At 46.0% G+C, this 22,141-nt stretch overlaps 2 protein-coding genes across 2 annotated transcripts; both read right to left on the bottom strand.

Moving 5' to 3' along the window:
* Positions 1–1,760: 1,760 nt before the first annotated feature.
* On the bottom strand, positions 1,761–3,107 carry PtA15_11A482 (uncharacterized protein; the record flags this gene model as incomplete). The annotated part of the gene is made up of 2 exons (XM_053161395.1): positions 1,761–2,730; positions 2,809–3,107. 2 exons carry the CDS (start codon positions 3,105–3,107, stop codon positions 1,761–1,763), a joined length of 1,269 nt encoding a protein of 422 aa, XP_053025346.1.
* A 9,638-nt stretch (positions 3,108–12,745) lies between these two features.
* PtA15_11A483 (uncharacterized protein) lies at positions 12,746–13,355 on the bottom strand (the record flags this gene model as incomplete). The annotated part of the gene is made up of 2 exons (XM_053161396.1): positions 12,746–13,233; positions 13,310–13,355. 2 exons carry the CDS (start codon positions 13,353–13,355, stop codon positions 12,746–12,748), a joined length of 534 nt encoding a protein of 177 aa, XP_053025347.1.
* Between the last annotated feature and the right edge of the window lie 8,786 nt (positions 13,356–22,141).

Raw genomic sequence — 22,141 nt, forward strand, 5'->3', positions numbered from 1 at the left:
TATTTGGGAACTGATCAGACTGTAGCTGCTACATTTGAGGGTTTTGTGGTGACTAAAGGTACATAATTAATCTTTGTGGGCCTTTAAACATTTGGTTATCCATATGGCAAAGGATTCCCACGCTGGGATGAGATATAGTGGCAGAGACACCAAGAAACTACCAAAGTTGTTATATTTGGGAACTGATCAGACTTTAGCTGCTACATTTGGAGGTTTTGTGGTGACTAAAGGTAAATAATGAATCTTTAGGGGCCTTTAAACATTTTGGTAACCATATGGCAGAAGGATTCCCACACTGGGATGAGATATAGTGGCAGAAATACGAAGAAACTACCAAAGTTGTGATATTTGGGAACTGATCAGACTGTAGCTGCTACATTTGGGGGTCTTGTGGTGACTTAAGGTCCATAATGAATCCTTGGGGGCCTTTTACCATTTTGGTAACCATATGTCAGAAGGATTCCCACGCTGGGATGAGATATAGTGGCAGAAACATCCAGAAACTACCAAAGTAGTGATATTTGGGAACTGATCAGACTTTAGCTGCTACATTTGGGGGTCTTGTGGTGACTTAAGGTCCATAATGAATCCTTAGGGGCCCGTCAACATTTTGGTAACCATATGGCAGATGGATTCCCACGCTGGGATGAGATCTAGTGGCAGAAACACCCAGAAACTACCAAAGTAGTGATATTTGGGAACAGATCAGACTGTAGCTGCTACATTTGGGGGTTTTGTGGTCAGTAAAGGGACATAATGAATCTTCGGGCGCCTGAAAACATTTTGGTAACCATATGGCAGAAGGATTCCCACGCTGGGATGAGATATAGTGGCAGAAACACCAAGAAACTACCAAAGTGAGGATATTCGGGAACTGATCAGACTGTAGCTGCTACATTTCAGAGTTTTGTGGTGACTAAAGTACATAATGAATCTTTGGGGGCCTGCCAACATTTTGGTAACCACTAGAGTTTAAGGCGGCTACGCCGCCGCAGGGGCACAACCCGCTGTGCCCCCACCCAACTGTATTCGCGCCTCCCCCCCCCCCCCCCCCCCTACCCTCTGTCAGAGGATTCACCTGGTCCGCGCATGGGTCCTGCGGGATCACACCTGCCTGCGCAGGTATGGTTATTTGAACGCGCCCATGAAGGCGGCCGGCAAAGAGGCTTGAGTTCCAGTATAACTCAACACCAACTTCCCGCTTCGACCATCCACAGTCGGGAAACACCCCACTAACGGCACGTCACGGCTTCAACCAAAAACCAAACACAGCAATAATACGCAGAAACAAACAACAATATAATATTTAATTGGATGTTGAGGGTTGTGCAATTTTCCGCACATCTGGCCCCCATGATGCTATCACCTCAGGTATCTTGCGCAAGAGAAGGGTAACGTCGATCGTGGGCCAACCTTTGGGTTTAGGCGCGACACAACTATAATACATGTTAAATAGTGGACAGCGTAGCACAAAGTGTACATTTGCAATACAACCATTGTCGATGACTCGCTGTTGGCACATTCAAGTCCTATCAGTTGCTAAGCCTTTAAAGCAGGAACGGTGCGGTACGTTGCAAAGCGTTATTATTAACGCCCGAATAGGGAGACTGAGACATTCCCCACTTACTTGTACTTGCTTGAGCACCCCATGATGACCGCCGGTCGCAAGCTCACAGAAATGAACCAGGCAAGAAGATTTTTTTGAAAGCCGCACAGGTGACTGATGTTCACCCATCCACGCAGTCCCAGCAGGTTCTCAGTCAGGTATGCCTCCATTCCAATGTTGAGACAAGTGTGGAACTGAGGAGAGGCAGCACAGCACGAGCTGGGGGGTTGATGGGTGCTGTTTTCTCCAGCGGACGAGCTGCGGGGCTGGCAGCTGGCCGAGACTTTGGAGGAGAGGCCGCACGAGCTGGGGCGCTTGTTGGCCCTGTTTTCAGCGAGGCAGGAGCTGTGGGGATGGCAGCTGAGGGCAACCGAGGAGAAGGGGGACGGGCAGGGGCAGGGAGTTGGGTCTGGGCGGCAGGAGGGGATGCAGGCCTTTTGGAGGAGCCGGCAGCCGGAGCAGCCGGCTTGCGAGTAAACTTGATTTTCTCCAAAGCTTCTCTCGTGATGGAGCTTTGTAGGAATCCCAGTTGGGCGGCTGTAGCGGCAAGGGGCGGGTTGGCCGGGCGGTTGCGGTTGGCCAAGTCTTGAAGGGGCGGGCGTCGGTGGGAAGGAGTCAGGAAGGACTGACGGGGAGGAGGCGGCGGCGGGTGTGGGGCAGACGTGGGCCGTGACTGGGAGGCGGTGGACTCTTGAGGGCGGCGGACTTTGCTCCGCTCGAGGAGGTTGTTGGGGGTATTTAGGCCGGCATCTTCTGCGCGTTGCCGGTCTCGCCCTTCGTTGGCTTTTGTGTGCGCCCAGCCGTGCATGTCCCATTTGATGGGGAGGGCGTAGCGATCTTGCTTGAGCCTTTCCATGCGGGAGAGCAGACATCTGTAGTCCGTGAGTCCTGAAGGATCTCTGACAATATCGAAACACGTGACTTCGTAGAGACCATCGTAACGGTATCCATTCCCGGGCGCCCATGCAGAATGTTGGGCATCAGAACCCCGGACGACTCGGACTGGACGACGGGTGACGAGCGATGCCCACAAGGCACGATTGGTGTTGCTTTTGGGGTCTTGGTCCCTCTGCATGATGGATTTCTTCTGGCAATTGAGGACGAATCCGCCGGATCCCATGTACCTACGTGGCGCAGAGCGATGGTCAGACAGGCGCTGAAGTGTAGAAACGAGAAAGAAAGAGGTCAGAGGGCAAGCCTACCAGATGATGTCGCCGCAGTCGCCATCGTGGTAGCCGTCGTTGAGGGTCACGCTCTTGGCGCCGCCCCTGTCTTCGGTGCCGGAGATGCCGCTCTGGACAGGGGCATGGACGCCGGCCTGGCTGCCGTCGATCCTCTTCTCCCACCGCGGCCCGGGGGGCGCGCCAGGGATGTGGCCGAACACACCTGGGTCCGGCCGGGTGGAGCGGTTGAGGCGGGTCTGGGAGGGTCTGGGGCTGGATGAGCCGGATTGGGAGACAACCGCGAACTGGGGCGGGGGCGGACGGTCGGGGAAGGCCATGGCGAGGGGTATGGGGAGAGGGAGGATGGAGGGCTGAGCTGCCTAGTATTTCAGCTGGAAGAGGAAACTGTTGCTGCTCATAACATATCTGAAACGGAATATCTCCCCCGATTGATTCCACATACAATATAGTCTCTTTGGATGCTCCCCGGCGCCGCGCTGAGATGAGTATCAAGTTGATTGAAGGCTTCCAGCACCATATTTTGAAAGTGATGTCCTGGGTAACCCCCCTTCACCATTGCATAGCCTTCGGAGAAAACCGGCATGAGCAAACATGTCGGGAAGTTATTGTTGTGATACGGGTTGACTTACGAACAAAATGAATGCATTCGTTCACTGATACGCTCAATTCTGGGAGGCTCCACGCAATCCAATCTTCCATTTTCAATTGTTCACGCCCGCAAGCAAACTGGAAACGGCGCGACTCAATTTTCAAGGTTGAAGTGGTCAAAACTGGCGTGTATTGTGCCCTGGTGAAGAAGACAAGGAGGTGTTTGCAACTGGGACCGTGCGCCACGGTCATGTGATGTGGCGCAGGGGGCGAATGGACGGTTGGTTGGGAGTGGGACGACGATCTGGGTAGATGGCGGGCGAGAACGTGCAGGCAGGATCGGTGTGGACCGTGAGTTGGGGTGAGTGTTGCAGTTGAACGTTGGATGCACAAGCGTGGCAAAGGTGGGGCGGAACCTGTTGGCGTGGTGATGGATTGAGGAATGCGCAACGAGTGGCTAATGCGGCTTTGTGATGAAGGTGTGTTGAGTTGATGGCTGAAAGGTACATACGGAGGGTGTGTGGAGTCAAAGGAACCCCAGGGGATTCGGTTTTGTTCCGCCCCCTCCCTGGGAGCCACCTAATTACTTGATTAGGGCCTCCCTGGCTAGTTTAACAACCGGCCCTCTTTTGCTTTTTGCTCCGGCACAGCTGGAGGATCATCCATAGGGCCTTCCGGTCTTTGGGGATTTTTCAACGTCTGTAGTTTTGTGTAATTGTAGTAGATTTAATTTTCTTTTTTGACAATTGTAGACACCAAAACTTAGATCTCAATGTCCAGAATTCTGTGGATTTAAGTTAGTTGGATATTTCAGAAGGATCCCCATGCTGGGATGAAATATAGTGGCAAAAACACCAAGAAACTACCAAAGTAGTGATATTTGGGAACTGATCAGACTGTAGCTGCTACATTTGGGGGTCTTGTGGTGAATTAAGGTCCATAATGAATCCTTGGGGGCCCGTAAACATTTTGCTAACCATATGGCAGAAGGATTCCCACGCTGGGATGAGATATAGTGGCAGAAACACCCAGAAACTACCCAAGTAGTGATATTTGGGAACAGATCAGACTGTAGCTGCTACATTTGGGGGTTTTGTGGTGACTAAAGATACATAATGAATCCTTGGGGGCCCGTCAACATTTTGATAACCATGTGGCAGAAGGATTCCCACACTGGGATGAGATATAGTGGCAGAAACATCCAGAAACTACCAATGTAGTGATATTTGGGAACTGATCAGACTGTAGCTGCTACATTTGGGGGTTTTGTGGTCAGTAAAGGTACATAATGAATCTTTTGGGGCCTGTAAACATTTTGGTAACCATATGGCAGAAGGATTCCCACGCTGGGATGAGATATAGTGGCAGAAACACCCAGAAACTACTAAAGTAGTGATATTTGGGAACAGATCAGACTGTAGCTGCTACATTTGGGGGTTTTGTGGTGACTAAAGGTACATAATGAATCTTTGGGGGCCTTTGAACATTTTGGTAACCATATGTCAGAAGGATTCCCACGCTGGGATGAGATATAGTGGCAGAAACACCCAGAAACTACCAAAGTAGTGATATTTGGGAACAGATCAGACTGTAGCTGCTACATTTGGGGATTTTGTGGTCAGTAAAGGTACATAATGAAACTTTGGGGGTCTCTTAACATTTTTCTAACCATTCCGCAGAAGGATTCCCACACTGGGATGAGATTTAGTTGCAGAAACACCAAGAAACTACCAAAGGAGTGATATTTGGGAACGGATCAGACTGTAGCTGCTACATTTGGGGGTCTTGTGGTGACTTAAGGTCCATGATGAATCCTTGGGGGCCCGTCAACATTTTGGTAACCATCTGGCAGAAGGATTCCCACGCTGGGATGAGATATAGTGGCAGAAACACCCAGAAACTACCAAAGTAGTGATATTTGGGAACAGATCAGACTGTAGCTGCTACATTTGGGGGTTTTGTGGTCAGTAAAGGTACATAATGAAACTTTGGGGGCCTTTGAACATTTTGGTAACCATATGTTAAAAGGATTCCCACGCTGGGATGAAATATAGTGGCAGAAACACCAAGAAACTACCATAGTAGTGATAATTGGGAACTGATCAGACTGTAGCTGCTACATTTGGGGGTCTTGTGATGACTTAAGGTCCATAATGAATCCTTGGGGGCCCCTAAACATTTTGGTAACCATATGGCAGAAGGATTCCCACGGTGGGATGAGATATAGTGGCAGAAACACCCAGAAGCTACCAAAGTAGTGATATTTGGGAACTGATCAGACTGTAGCTGCTACATTTGGGGGTTTTGTGGTGACTAAAGATACATAATGAATCCTTGGGGGCCCGTCAACATTTTGGTAACCATATGTCAGAAGGATTCCCACGCTGGGATGAAATATAGTGGCAGAAACATCAAGAAACTACCAAAGTAGTGATATTTGGGAACTCATCAGACTGTAGCTGCTACATTTGGGGGTCTTGTGGTGACTTGAGGTCCACAATGAATACTTGGGGACCCGTAAACATTTTTGTAACCATCTGGCAGAAGGATTCCCACGCTGGGATGAGATATAGTGGCAGAAACACCCAGAAACTACCAAAGTAGTGATATTTGGGAACAGATCAGACTGTAGCTGCTACATTTGGGGGTTTAGTGGTCAGTAAGGGTACGTCATGAATTGTTAGGGGCCTTTAAACATTTTGGTAACCATATGGCAGAAGGATTCCCACGCTGGGATGAGATATAGTGGCAGAAACACCCAGAAACTACCAAAGTAGTGATATTTCCGAACTGATCAGACTGTAGCTGCTACAGTTGGGGTTTTTGTGGTCAGTAAAAGTAAATAATGAAACTTTGGGGGCCTCTTACCATTTTTCTAACCATGTGGCAGAAGGATTCCCACACTGGGATGAGATATAGTCGCAGAAACACCAAGAAACTACCAAAGGAGCAATATTTGGGAACTGATCAGACTGTAGCTGCTACATTTGGGGGTCTTGTGGTGACTTAAGGTCCATGATGAATCCTTGGGGGCCTGTAAACATTTTGGTAACCATATGGCAGAAGGATTCCCACGCTGGGATGAGATATAGTGGCAGAAACATCCAGAAACTACCAAAGTAGTGATATTTGGGAACTGATCAGACTGTAGCTGCTACATTTGGGGATTTTGTGGTCAGCAAAGGTACATAATGAATCTTTGGGGCCTCTTAACATTTTGCTAACCATGTGGCAGAAGGATTCCCACACTGGGATGAGATATAGTGGCAGAAACACCAAGAAACTACAAAAGTAGTGATATTTGGCAACTGATCAGATTGTAGCTGCTGCATAATGCATGTGTCCCGAAACACAATGTTTCTGGGTTTTATATGCAGAACAATTTTTGGATGAAATTTTATGTCGAAATATTCCTCATTAATCTGTGGGTGATAACAAAAGTAGATAAAACAAAGAACCCAACAAAAATATGCTAAACCATGGTAAACTAATTTCAAAAAGGCCTTCTATGCATGTAGCACCTCAAGTATGATGTGCAATATCTTCCGCAAGTTCAACCAACCAAATTAACAATGTTTGCAGGATGGTATCATGAGAGAGGTCAGGGGTCAATGTTTTTCCTTTTTTGAAAAAAAGTAGCTTTGGAGACTTCTGATAACATCAATTGTTGAAGAAAAAAAAAAAAAGAAAAAAACTTTGAGACCCCTCAGCCACCCTGGATTAATCCTAAAACTTGCAATGTCTTTTTTCATGAGGAATCAAATGGTGTATGTAGAAATTTATGAATTTTATCAGGCAAAAAAAAAAAAAAAATCCTGTGGCTTGAAGCTAACACAGGGGGAAGAGGAGAGATTATAGACGAATATTAAGGGGACATGCAACACAGACAAAGGTATCAAGAGGAATAAAAAAAAATGATCAATATACGACATCACAAATTCATCCATCTTGGTAGTGAAATTGAAGAGAAACAAGTCCAGAAGAACAAGAAAGCCAAGATTGAACCACAGAAGGCCGCCGCGAAGAAAAAAGAAGATGAAAAGATGATTGAAGATCAGAAACCAAAGAGAGGACGCCCCCCCATCAAAAAATCAGTTGCAGAAGAACCATTGAAGAAGAAGGTACTTCCCGCGCGCAAAAGCAAATCAGCCCCGCCAAAAGAGCCAGAATCATCCCCACCCCCGCCAGAAAAACCTCTAGACAACCCATCGCCGCGGCCTCCAACAAAGAAACCTCTAGAAAAACAGCCCCCGCCAAAAACCCGCCAGCAAAAGCCCGCACCACCGAAAAAGCAGGAAGATGTCTCTGAAGATGAAGAACAACCGGTACCCAAGAGGAAATTCCGCCCAATCAAGAAAGCTCACCGGCTCCCTCCATCTCCATCTCCTCCAACGCCAGATGTAACCTCTCCTCCACCGCCAGTCGAACCGGCTCCTGAAGTCCCCGCTGAGCAAGAACCTCCGGAAATTCCTTCGTTCATTTTGTCCCTTCCAATTTTAATTCAAAAAAGTGTCCTGAAGGTCTTCAATGTTGATGCGGATGGACACTGTGGATTCCGAGCGGTTGCTTGGGCTTTGGGATGTGGACAGGGCGATTATATGCGGATCCGGGAAGAAATGATTGACGAACTCAAGAACCGCCGTCAATGGTATATCGACCACAAATTTTTTCACAATATCAACAGCGTAGTGAACCGACTTACTGCAACTCAAGGCCCCGTGGGTAGGAGTAAGTGGATGTCTTTTCCAACAATGGGTGATGTGATGGCCAACACGTTTGAGACAGCGGTTTTTTACTTCTCCACTGGCTGGTCTCAGAATTTCTTACCACATTTCTGCCCCCCAAACAATAACCCTCCCATCTTCATTGCTCTTGTCAACAATCATTTTGTTCCCCTTGTTATGCAAACCGCTGTCCTCTTTCCTGCTCCCCAGCTTCTTCGTAAGGATTGGGCTCCCAAAGCTACTCCAGATGCTCTGCAATGGGAGCAAAGGTTTTCTGTCTGTTTTGATTGTACTGTAGGCCAGAAGCTCTTGCAACCTGTTACACGTGACTAGTTGTATCCAATTTTTATATCTTTTTTAGTTAATTATTTTTAGTTTGTGTTGTATTTTGGTTTTGCCCATAATATGCATACATGAATATTAAAAATTTTATCACTTTCCATTCTTACAATGTTTATTCCTTTGCTCCTTTTTGCGCTAAGGCTATTTTGGCAAAAAAAAAGGTCTTTCTTGCCGCCAAAAGCGCTTTTGCGCAGCGTAGCACGCGCTCTTTCGCGGTGTTAGTGCAATTGCGCGTATCTGCGCTAATGCTACTCTAAAACCTAGAATAGCTTTGCACCCTGTGCTCGTAGCGTGAGCGCCAATATCCGCAATTGCACTAACACTACGCTAAAAAATAGCACATTTGCACAGCGCTGCGCTACACTGACAGCTATGGTTAGCGTAGCTGACCCACGGCTGATAGAAGGTGTGCCTGATGTGTAATACCTCCTTGGAGCTTATAATTTTTTCTACGGAGTGTATTCTTATGGCAGAAAAATATTAGCACCGTAGATAAGGTTTTGGGGGTTTGCCTTAGTAGGAAATCCGCCAAATCCGCCCCCAGCTACAAAGGGTCTCCCTGAGAAGTACTAATGCCTTGAAGCTTACCATATGTTTTAAAGAGTGTAATCTTACAGATAAAAAATTTTGGGGCCATTTGGAGCACCATAGATAAGGTTTCGTGGGTTTGCCTTAGTAGGAAATCCGCCCCCGGCTACACAGGGTCTCCCTGAGGAGTGCTAATGCCTTGAAGCTTACCATATGTTTTAAAGAGTGTAAACTTATAGCCAAAACGATTTGGGGCCATTTGGAGCACCGTAGATAAGGTTTTGGGGGTTTGCCTTAGTAGGAAATCCGCCAAATCCGCCCCCGGCTACACAGGGTCTCCCTGAGGAGGACTAATTCCTTGAAGCTTACCATATGTTTTAAAGAGTGTAAACTTATAGCCAAAACAATTTGGGGCCATTTGGAGCACTGTAGATAAGGTTTCGGTGTAAGACTCAAAAGTGGTAATGAAACCCTTTTGCTGAATGGTGGAGGGTATGATGGAGTTGCAAGCTCTGCCCTTCTGTTATCAGTCAACAAGACCCACCAAGCTCAGCTTGGCAAGTTTTATTAAGTGATAGGTCAGGTCTGTTCCAGATGAAATCTGTTTGACCGGCAACGTGTAAGTGCTTTAATTACTTTGTTATAATGGTTGAATTGTTGTTATAAGGGTTGATTTATTGTTATAAGGGTTTTAGGATTTGAGTGTGGATGAGTGTTGGGTGACTTGTGAGTTCTGGGTGAGGAACTGGGGAGCAGGCCACTGGGGGTGGAGAGAGCTCCTTTTATAGACAAAAGGGGAGCCCCAAAGGGGCTTGTGGGTTAGGGTTTCAGCTAATCTAGACAACAGGGTGAGGGATTTTAGCTGGTGGGAGTAGATACAAATGATGTCATAACCCCTCAGGGGAGCATGAATGGTGTCAGAATATACAACAGAACATTCTAACGCATGCATGAGGTGACAGTAGACTGCATGAGCTGTCATACAGGGGTAATTAGTGTATAAACAAGCTCTGAGGCTGCAGAAACAGTGTAGATGATGTCATACTATGTATATAAAGGAGTGTATGTAGTTAATATGTAATGAGTGTAGCCTGACAGGGAGATGTATGTTTGTATCCTATGATGTGTATATGTGTACTATTGTGAAACTTGGGTTGAGGCAGGTGACAGCTGGGTTACTGGGGCTGGCCGTGTGATAGGTGTTTGGTGGGGTCCACAGAGGTGTAACTTCTTATCCAGCGGGGTTGTAATGACCGTTCCAGTGGGGACTAGGGGTGAAATTGGCTGTAGAATCCATTTCTGGGGTCCATTTGATGGTATCTTGAGGCCTATTATGAGTAATTATGTGTCATAGAAAAAACTTTTTATTTTTCCACTTTTCCGTCTACCACATCGGGGGTTTGCCTTAGTAGGAAATCCGCCAAATCCTCCCCTGGCTACACAGGGTCTCCCTGAGGAGTACTAATTCCTTGAAGCTTACCATATGTTTTAAAGAGTGTAAACTTATAGCCAAAAAAATTTGGGGCCATTTGGAGCACTGTAGATAAGGTTTTGGGGGTTTGCCTTAGTAGGAAATCCGCCAAATACGCCCCCGGCTACACAGGGTCTCCCTGAGGAGTACTAATGCCGTGAAGCTCAAAATATTCTCTAAAGAGTGTATTTATATTGCTGTAAAGATTTTAGGGCGTTTGGGTACAACAGTGACAAGATATAATTTTTTTTGTATATTCCGTCATTTTTTGTTAAATTAATTTATCGACTCCCATCCTCAAGAGGGGAATTAATTAATCGACTCCCAAAATGATTTTGGGGCCGCGCGAGGTCGCGCGGACCCAGGGGAGACGTCCTGAGACGGTCCGCGCGACGTAAACGACTTTTGGGAGTCGATTTATTAATTCCTGGGAGTCAATTTTTCAACTCCCTTTTTTTATTGGTGGGATTTTGAAGCATACAAGGAAGCTTCAAAAAACTCCAAATAAATTCACAGAGTACAATAATAAGCTTGTCTATTGATTGGTCACTTTTTTCTTTTGAAAAAGTTGTGCCCTTCAACCGCAGTGCGCAAAGTGTTTGCACAAACTTTGCCCACTGCACAGTGCGCAAAGATTTTTTTGCAGTGCACGAAGTAAGTCCGTTTTAATTAAACACTAGAGTCCAAGGCGGCTACGCCACTGCACTTTCAGGGTTCCAACCTCCACCTCCATTCCCTTACCCCCCATAGTCCACACCCCAATACTTGCCCAAAACCCTGACCATTGGCAATCCCTGCCCTTGTTGACATTACAGCTCCCGCTGCCACTGTTCCACCAGGAATACAACTTCCAACCCCAAAGCTATGAACCCCACATCTTTGGGTTGCATTCTTTTGTAGATCTTCAATTCAAACTGTGCCCAATCACATTTGGACCTCAGTTTGCAGCATAAAATTTGGACATTATTAGCTTAACTTCTCATCATCTCAATTAGTAAGTGGACAATGAAAGTCACAGTTTCATGGTCCATTATGAGCCCTGATGTGTTCTCAATCAAGACCTTACCCTTAACTAATTGGTGTATTAGTTTCTGGACAACACAAATTTTCCTTGTGGGGCTTGAATAATAGGGAACAACATTTTTTGATTCAAACTTGTGATTGTCATAGTGCTGGGTGTCCTTGTCCTTCAACCGGCAACCACAAACAGATATTGCTGGACATTGCCCAGCTGGAGGAGGGGGATGCTAGGTTTTGGCGTGTGATAAGGGCAAGGATGATGAGCAGCTTCAAGGCCAGTGTGTGGCTACGGATGGATCCCTTGGCCTTCTGAGCGATGGAGCCTTTGAAAGACACACAAGGGCGCAGCGGCCGTCCAGTTGATTGTTCCTGCCGCCGAGGGGAGGGCGAAGGCAGCCATGGCAAATACTGTTGAGGATCAAAAAGACAATGGCCCAATAATTACCATTTTTCTTTTCATCCCTGAACCTCAGTAGTTTCCATGTATTCTGAGGCGCGTCCCAGACAACGTCAACAACTCGATGACCAAGCTGCTCACGTCTTTGTTTTTGTCTATTTGGTTGTTAAAACATTGGTGGTGTCAGTAATCACACAAAGCTGTGTTATTTGCGCCCAACTTTTGGCAGGAATCACACTCAACTCCATCCATTCTTCATCGGACATCTCGAGTGTTTCAAAAAACTGTTTCCCTTCTCTCCGCAATTCATCATCAGAACAAATAGTGTATTTGCATAAAAGTCTGCCTCCTCTGGGCCGTCTGTTAAAAGGGAAAACACTGAGTTCTAAACGGAAGTCAATTGAGTTTTCAAATGGTGCCTTCCATTTTAATCTACAGAAGGGATGTGATGATTGTCAGTAGTATTTCCTTCTGATGTATATTTGATATGCAAAACAGGCTAATACGTCTTAGGATCCGTCCCTATTTGGGAAGGGGCCGTCGCGCTGGTAAAAAATCAGAGGAAGATCCGCACACAAACAATAACAAGCGCAACACTGCTGGCGACAATGTTCCGGGCCTCAAGCTGCCCCCCAGGGAGCATCCTGGCAAGCGTCCGTTTCTCAACCTCCGCGTCGTTCATTGCCCAAATCCACAGGCCAATGACCGCCAGGGAGAGCAAACAAGAGGGATGACAGCTGCTTGTCAGGCCCAGGAAATACAATACAAAGATTTGGGGTAGCAATCTGAACAGGGTATTTGTATTAGACTATGAGTACAAAAGAATACGAAATCTTGGTAAGTGTCATGGTCAGCTGGACAAGTCCTGAAGGGAAGTATGCAACTTTAAAGCTCTTCATGAAGCAGTTCAATGTCTGGCATTTGGGGGACAGATGGATTGGCGGGGGTGGGTGTCAGCGGAAGTTCGGCGACGGCTGGGGGTAAATCGGGGGATGCGAGGCTTGGGATGAAAGCGACTGTGTAGGTGGTCACAGCGGCGGCGGCGGCATCTGCTGAAGCGCCCAGCAGGACATCCTGCGCGCCAGTTGAGGCGATGGCGACGGCGGCCTGCTTGTTATTTGTGATGATCTGAGCCGTCGTCCGGCTGAGGGGAGAGAGGAGGGTGGGAAGCAGCGAGACGCTGCGGTCCAGGATCCGCTTTTTGAGGATGTACAGACACGCCAGCACGAAGAAGGTTGAGGCCCTCGTGAGTAGGATCCGGTCGAGCTGATCGGCCCTTTGCAGCCTGCTGATCAGCGCCTGTGAGGGCTTCGTCAGCTCGCCAAAGCTCAAGTATTGGTCCGGGGTCAGCTGAAGCGTGGCCATTTGTTGTTCTCGATATATATAAGGAATGGGATGAGCAGTCTAAGTAGCCCTGTGCAGAGAGAATGTGTGTGGGAGGTGACTGACCTATTAAATGGGGGGACATCACCGAGCGATTGAGTTCCTGTCGCATGATCTCGAGCGTGTTCTGGAGCAACTGGGTGACATGAGGCCATAGACGGCCAAGGTAGCTGCTGGGGTTCTATCAAACCGACACAGCCTTTTCTGTCTGCGGTTGTCTTCATCATCTGCATTGATGACGAGGCAGGCAGCAGTAAAGGTCAAAGACATTTGTTTGCTATGAGTTACCAGTAAGAGTCTGTGCGAGACGGAGAGGATGGTCCTCAAAGGCCGGGCGTAATGGGCAAGGAGAAGACATTGATGAAGAGGATTTTGGCAAGACTCCCTGCCGGCGTCTCATTGCGGAATGCCTGGGCACTGGCTGGTTAGGCTTCAGGGGTAGTTACAGTGGCTGTACGATTGGAATTAGCGCTGTACATCACCTGGCAACGGTCACAGTGGCTTTCTGGGCCATCCTGGGCCAAGGTGATGATGAAGCGGTCTGCAATCACAACATATTGAGCATATAAGGGGGCATCTCCTGCACCAAGTTTTATGCCCCAGGTGATCCTCCCTGTTCGTGCATTTGCAGAGCACTGGTGGTGATCCTCCCCCTCCCCGATTGCACTTGCAATTGGCTGAGGGGTTTCCAGCCCCGACTTTTGCCCCACGCACTTGCGCCAGGCTGAGCGGGTTAACACCGGTCTCTTTTCACCTGTGGCATGTCACAGGCTGGGAGTTCGTTAAATCCTTTGCTTTTTTTGTACATATATTAGTTGATTACAATATGCATTGTTTTTTTGTTTAGTAGTTTAGCTTGTATTTTTTTTTTGATTGCTTGTATATAGGGGAAACCCTTGAATTTTTTTTTGGCAAAACTGTGGTTTTAATAAACTTAGATATTGGAAAAAGAAATCTCCAAAATTTGGAACCCCCCTGTAGGGGTAGTTAAGAAGTTGTGGGGGCACTGTAGCCGCATTGAACTCTAGTATTTCACTATTTATGCATGCATGAACCAACTTTTCACACCTTGAATGTATATTTCTTGACAGGAATTCTTTGGATGGGTTGATGAAAAGCTGAAAATGATACAGGTGAGATGGACAACTCAAATGGAGGATACAAAATCAAATTAGGAGGCAGGGCCACCCTTGCATGCAGCCCAAGTCATAATAGATAATCCAAACACAAAATGTGCAAGAGCCAAATAGATACCATTTTCATCAATATTTTGTGTTGCTAAGTGACTGTCAAGGAAACACAAGAATGGACGCATAATGCAGTTAGCCTTTGCTCTATGATTATTTTTCCTGGCCAATTCTATGCTGTGCATTTTTCTTGTGAATGGGCCTCTACATTTTGGGCAACTCTGTTTCTTATCCAGTACCGGTTGGATGCATCTTGTGTGATACTGGTGCCCACATCTGTCCCAATATGTGTTTTCACTGGTGTTCTCAAGGCTCATCTGATCCAGACATATTGCACAAGAATCTTGTTGGTATTTTGCAATTTCAAGCTTTCCTTCTTCATTTGATGTGTTTTCAATTGCCTCTTCAGAATTACTGCTGGTTGCAAGTTCCCTTTTAGGGTCTTGGGACTGGTTGCAGGGGGCCTTCAACCAAAACCATAAATTCAAACCCAAGGTTAACAAGAAGTTCACAATTGGCACTCACAACATGGCCCAAGGGTTCAGAAACTCTGCTCACAAGTGGTGCTTGGTGACTTGAAGTATCTCTATTTTCAAGGTAGCTCAAATCTTGATTTCTCAAGCCAGAGATCCTTTTCCTAACTCCTAGTTTCTCTAAATTCCAGGGTTGATCCATTGCAACATTGGTACCTGCAAACTAGAAAAGCAGAGACATAGTTTTTGATTAATCAGGGAAGTTCACCATGTTAAATTCAACAACAATTTAGTATCAGTAATTTTTATCATATTTTGCCAATTTTTGTGAAATGTCAGGTATAAACTGGTGAATGACTTCCACTGTGACCTGCAACCACCCATGAGGCTCTCAAAGAAAGTTTGAAGAGACACTCACCAGAATGAGAAGTAAAATGTAAATCATGCTGCAGGGGCTCATTTTTTGAGTGAGCAAACTGGTTTGCAAAAATTGGAATATACTTGTCTTTTGTGGGAGAAGGGAGGAACTAGCAAACTGCCTGCTTTGAAACAAAAACACCTGGTGGAGTTGAGGGTCTGACTCTGGGTTTGGATGAAGTAATCCTCTATCCGCATCTTCTGTAAAACAAGTTGCTTGGCCAGCTTCACAGCAGTGTATGTATCAAACCTGTTTCGCAAGGCGCAGCAGTACTCACCTTGAAAGCCTGTGACTCACAAGGCATGTCAAAGCCAAGCTTAATTAAGCATCTCAAGGAAGCTGAATGAAGCATCTCCAAAGGATAGCCTTACCTCCAATGTCACACCATTGGCCCTACAGACTTAACTTTTTCTTATGAAAAACAACAATTTTCTCTCCAAATTGCTTTTACAAATTTAGTATTTCACTAGAGGCCAAGGCGGCTGCGCCGCTGCAGAGCATCAGGGGTTCAATTCACAGCATTAAAACAAATGTTTCCTCAAAAAGACACCAGCAGGCCGGCCTGCACACTAATAATTGTTAATGGGTTATCAAGTGGGGAACTTGCAGTTTTTTCATTCTTTGGCTAACAGTGACACCTTAAACATGAATAACACAGTTTTGGATTGAGTCATATTGTAAAGTACATCAATCACAATTTCAGTAATCCAAAGCACAAATCAAAGTTCTTCATTACAAAGAAGCATACACTGCTCAGCTGGCTGTGGATATTTCAATCAGGCAAACTAAAAACCAGGAAATTTTGATTTTGTAGAAATGAGTTGGATGCCAAGCTGTGACCATGTCAAGAATATAATAAAGTCACTGACAAGGAAAGTGAGAATAGCCATGGCCTGGAGCTGATAAGTAATCTCAGTGTATCAAGCCAAAAAGGAGCTATTATCCACATGTAGCATCAGTCAACAATGTAGTATCAGTCAACAATTTACATCAATTTCAACTGATGAGACCTAATTTCGGACAATACTCTCCACCTCCAGGATTTTATTCCTCAGATACATACATATTCATGGAGAACAATGATCCATCTGAGGTCATTTGCACCCTCTCTACCTCCACTTTTGAAATATACTATCTGCATTTCTTTTGGATTGAAAAATTGGGCAAGACATCTACATAAATACACGAACAGATGCAAGAGAATGGTAACAGAGCAGATACCGGTGTGTTTTGTAGTACGTTTTGGTCGGAGTTGGGGGAATGTATATGAGTGTTTAGCGAGGATGATAAGGAGGCATCAGAGAAGAGACAAGGAAGGCTCTCATAAGCAGGACAACGCGGTTGTCCTCAGAAACGCCAAGGATTGATTGGCAGAGGGCGAGCGATACTCGTCCCGTCGATGATGCCAATGGGCGTCTCATTGGGGCGCACTTATGAGCGGCGGGTCGGCGACGGGCGGCCAAGCCGCGGCATTAAGTGTGTGTGGATCACCAAGTTTCTGTTTCTTGCAAGAGGGAAGGGCAGAGTCCAGGCGGTCGAGGGCCGCATTCTGGATGAACCCGGCCCCAACCCAGGTCTGCCGGGGCCTGAGGAAGAGGATGTGGTGGGCAGGGGCAGCAGGATCAGACTGATAGAGGCATGGTTTGGCGAGGGTCGAGATGTGCCGCAAGCGCCGCCAATATCAGCACTCAGTACTCAAAAACTAACTACCGAATCGGACTGTTTCGACGTACTTACTGGTGTCAGCCGACGCGTTTGCGGCCATTATAACATCTACATGTCTTGCTGGAGCTAAAACACCTTCCGGGTCATTTTTCAAGCTGTTCACCATGGTGTAAACTGACCATCTTGTACTGACCGCCGTCTACAATTAGCAACTCATCAGCAGTTGAGCGGTCAAATCGCATTTGGTCATTCATGCCTTTGAAGGGGCTCGGGTAATGTGCCACCATTAGCTGGCGATCTCCAGTGCTCCCGGTGATGTAGTTCATTACCGCAGTATATGCTGAGGGGAAATCTGATACAGCACCACCAATTACAGAGCTGTGATTATCGCAGATAAGTCAAATAGTTAGAATGAGGATCAACTTTATACCCGAGGACACAGTCCGAAGTAACTCAACTGCTGCTGAGCTTGCCATCATGAAACTCATTTCACCACCAGCATAATTGGCTGGGTTGAATTTATCTCAGTTCAACTGGGATGCAATCAACCAATTTAAACTGGGTTAATTTCAACCAATGGAATATGATTCCAAGGGGGGCACCTTGGATTTATATTTCATCAGTTGAGATCAAGCAAGTTCAAATTGGTTGTATATGTCCCAGCTAAACTGGGATAATTTCAACCCAGCCAATTATGCTGGCAGTGTTTGATCAAAACCGCAAACACAATTATTACCAACTCCAGAGAGGAAAAATGAAAAGAAACCTCCTGAAGGTGCAGTTTCCTGATTCAAGGCTGGTGCCTAAATATTCAGTGCAGATGAAAGCACTTAACTGTGGATCAAAGCTTCCAAACTCAGAAGGAGAATATTTGTAGATTGGTGCTTAAAGGGCAATGTAGGCAATTCCTTGAATCAGAAGCTTGTCCGGATTGATGCTGCTATAGACCAATGGCAATTTATTGCTGACAATAATTGGAAGCGGTTTCTGAAACTCCCAAAGTGATGGTGTGTTACAAAAACTGGGGAAAGTGCGACCTGTGCCACGCGGTGTGGTAAAAGAGCTCGAGTAAAAGTCTGAATCATTTATGAGATGAATCACTGAATTAGAATTAAAATGGTTTGAGAATGTTTGATCTGCTATTTTGTAGAAGAAATGAACCAGGACATACTGTTGGTTGTGACTGCAGGCAAGAAATATTGCCCAAGGGCAATACCCCAATAGTCTACCATTGAAGTTGTGAAGCCGTCAAATTTTGTCTGAAGGACAACAAACAAGATACGCAGGATAATTGTGTGCGGTCATTGAAGCCACCAGCCAATTGAAGCAGATGACAGGTGAGGTGCGGAGCAAGAGGACCTTACGAGTTGCCTAGCCAGAGACCAAGATTGACACGCAGGGCGGGGCAGGCTAGGGCAAGCTGGAATGGCAAAGGACCTTGCAACTGGGAATCAATGTCCAATTGGATGTGGGGCAGGTTGTGTTGGCCCAAGGGCGGGCCTTCATGGGTACCCATGCGGGAGAGGAATCAAACTCCATGGGTGCCAGTGGACCATAAACACCCGATTGACGCAGGCGGAGGTGGATGATGCTGCTGCGCTGATGGGTGGGCTGCTGAATGGCCAGCCGACTGTGGCCTGGATGTAAGACTTTCTGATGTACAATTTCGCGGGCCCATTGATAAGATACATATTCCTGGTATCCATTGGCGTGAAAGGTACATGGCGGTGGCGCCACAATGCCCCCTGTTAGAATATCTGTCTCTCTGTCCGCTCACATCCCCCAGTAAAGTTTCCAGTGCCCAGTTCCCAGTAAAGTATTCTGTCTCCAGTCCCCAGTCCCCAGTCCCCAGTAAATTAACCAGTCCCCAGTAAAGTATCCAGTCCCCAGTAAAGTTTCCTGTCCCCAGTTCCTGTCTCCAGTTCCAGTTCCTGTTACTAGCCTGTTACATGTTTAGTTTTTGTTGTTGTGTTGTGACATGCTGTTAGGCCCCCTCTGGATCTTGTGCAGGGGGCTCTCTAGTTGTGTGTTACGTGTCCGCTCCTCAGATGAGTAATGAAAATCATTGAGTCTGAGCCTTAAACAACCTGACACACCTGTGTCCCCCACCACCAGCTCCTCTTTCACCACCCCTAGTCTCCATCGCCTCAACACCTTGAGCTGAAATCTCAACACCCCCAACAGGTTGAAGTCTAGGGTCAATTTCAGCTTCCTAGTGCACATTGGATTTATTGGCCAGGGTGGCCAGAAGATCCGGGCAGTAGCTAATATGTATGTGCCTCGCGGGTCAAAAACACATTGGCGGTGTGGCGGTGGTGTTGTCGTCAAGGATACATGCAAGCCAAGTCAAGGGCAAGGTTGGAGGCGAGCTTGCTGGTGGAAAGCGTATAAAAAGGGGTGCCCTTGTGTGTTTGGATAATCCCCAGGGCCTCCTCTGCCGCTGTACTTCCAGCGTGCGGTTTGTCCTCACCCCCTCTGCTGTTTCACTTGCGCAGTTTGAGGGGCTAAACTTGTTAGCCCCCCTTTGCATAATGCCTTCAATGCTGCGCACTGGGGGTAATCCTCTCACCATTTTTTAACCCTGCTAGACAGGGATGGATGGTGGGCCACAGTGCATCAGCTTGCTGATGTTAGGTGGCTGGTTTCAGGTTGTTGTAAAATTGTGTTTTAATATTGTTGATTTGGGAATTTGTAGAGGGAAAACCCTTCATTTTTCTCTTCCAGAAGTTGTAGAGGGGAAACCCTTGTTTTTTTTGTGATTTTTGGAGATTTGTAGGGGAAACCCTTGAAGTTTTGTTTTGTGATCCAGAGGCTTTAATAAACTTGGATATATGTGTGTGTGGTGGTAAAAGGAAAATCACTTGGCGGAGGAGGAGCTTAGTTGGTAAGGCTTTCTTGGATCAACGTGGCAGTGGGGTGCGCTGGTTCTGCGCGGTTGAAAGCGGTGGGGTTTTAATGCAGATTTGTGGATTCATGCCCAGACCTAGACAGAAGGGAGCACAATGAGAATGAGCAATGTCAGCAAGACAAGCCGGGCAGACAATGTCAAGAAATTCTGACTTTGAGTATGCTATTCCAGAGGGTAAAAAAGCCTCCAACAAGGTGACAAGGCAACAAGTCAACAAGGCATCTACTACATGGCTTGGGATGACATAAAAGGAAACAATAACCATGGCACATCAGCCGCCATGCATCTGAGAAAGAGTTACGCCTTGTTGGAATATAGAGGAGTAAGATGTAATGAGAACTCAGGGTCTTTCCTAATAGTCTGACTCTGTTTGATGGTGGAATTTCTCCCACTGAACCTGAATTTGTACATATTTTATTACCCATTGTGGAGGGCCATCCATGAAAGCAAATACTGAAGATTTTGAGGCGCCTGTAGAGATGCTTCTAGGCTATTATGAAGTGTCTGTGGGCGTGGATTATGTGTACCAGGATGATTTCTAGAGGGTGTTGGCGCTTTTTCCTTCAGATTAGGTGTCTGAGTGATGCAATAAAGTTTTTGATTGGGCTCACCACAACAATTCTCATGGCCGGCCAGAACACCAACTCTTTTGCGCTTCAGTGTGTCCCAGATGTTGCATTTGAAGTTTTCCTGATCATCATTGTGATTTCTTCCAGCTGGATAAAATCTTATAACAGCAAAAGCTCTTGGATCTCTGTGTCTTATTTGTTTTCTTGGGGCGCAGTTGGCAAAGTAGACAGGAACTTGAAGAGATGGTGGTATGAAGCCAGCGGGATATTTGATTGGGAAGTGCCTGCAAAAAAATAACAATCAGTCAATTCCCAAGTTGAGTTTGAAGATTTCTTTCTTGAATACCAGACGCCAACATAGCAGAAAAAGAAAGGAACTTACTGATCTCATTACTGAGAATACTATCAAGCATGACCCTTTCGCTGAAATTATATTTTTGCAACAACAGACAACGGGAATGCCATAGGTCTTGGAAATTATGGAAATCATGGCAATCATGGCCGCTTCAGCGCGGCCATAGATAGTGCCATTGGCGTGCGTAGCACGGGCACCAAGGAGGACAAAGCTGATGGTGCGGGGAATGGGACCAATGGCGGTGATGTCAGCCTTAGAGATACAACAAGTATCCTAAAAGTCTGCAAAAACTGGTAAACCACTTACAAATCCTGAGATATTATTGAATATTCAGAATCCTTGTGTTAAATTAAGGGGGGTCACCCACTCAAAGTAACCCCTCATTCCTACTCCTTCATACATTTTTTCATATATGTACATATAGCCATGAAGCGCTCCAAAGAGCAGGAAAACTACATAAAAAATCTTTACATAAATTAAAATACATAGAATTATATTAATTAGTAAATTTCCTTTCCCCCGTGAAACAGGATCCACGGGTGAGAGCAACACTTAGTACAAATTGATATTACACTTCATATTAAGCTATTTTCACGTGACAATTGGTTATACAAATGTCACGTGTGGGAGTAAGGGAAGTTGTGTAATATTGTACAAATAAAATACCCATAAACAAGGCAGATTACACGTCTACCCTTGGCATTTAACCATAGCCAAAACTAATGGGAACATTTCAGCGCCCTCAAAGACCTCTCCAGTATTTAAGGAGGTAATTGAGCCACTGGAATTGTCCCCCCAGACATTTCACCACCCATTAACCTGTAAGTTGACTTGTGAAAATTCTCCTCTGGCTTATTAAAGCCACTACTTCCTTTATTTCTGCCCTCCTGGCACGAAATCCACTAGATCTTAACTCTAAAATTGCCAATATCCCTTATAAGCATTTATTACAGTTATATCTTTATAAATAGTTGCTGTAAGACCTCCGCCTCTGACGCGCAGCCAATCAGTTTAAGCGCTTACCAGCTATTTCTACGTCAAAAACCTTATATATCCCTGTTCTTAATAAGTGAACCTTATTAATTACAAATATCTTCCTCTTACATAAGAGTGTTTAAACCCTTGTAGTGGTTATATACCACGTAGCAAGTTTGGCACATTATTGCCAGTGTTTTATTTCAGTACAGTTATAGTACTAGGGCAAAAACCCTTACTTCTGACGGGTTTTTACCCTAAGTTTCATAAACATAGCTGACAGGTGAGGAGAAGATAAGTGCAATATATGCCCATGCTGGAAAGCAGCGTGAGAAATTTCCTTGCCTC

Source organism: Puccinia triticina, chromosome 11A (genome assembly GCF_026914185.1).
Source record: "Puccinia triticina chromosome 11A, complete sequence".
In the NCBI taxonomy this organism is placed as follows: Eukaryota; Fungi; Basidiomycota; class Pucciniomycetes; order Pucciniales; family Pucciniaceae; genus Puccinia; species Puccinia triticina.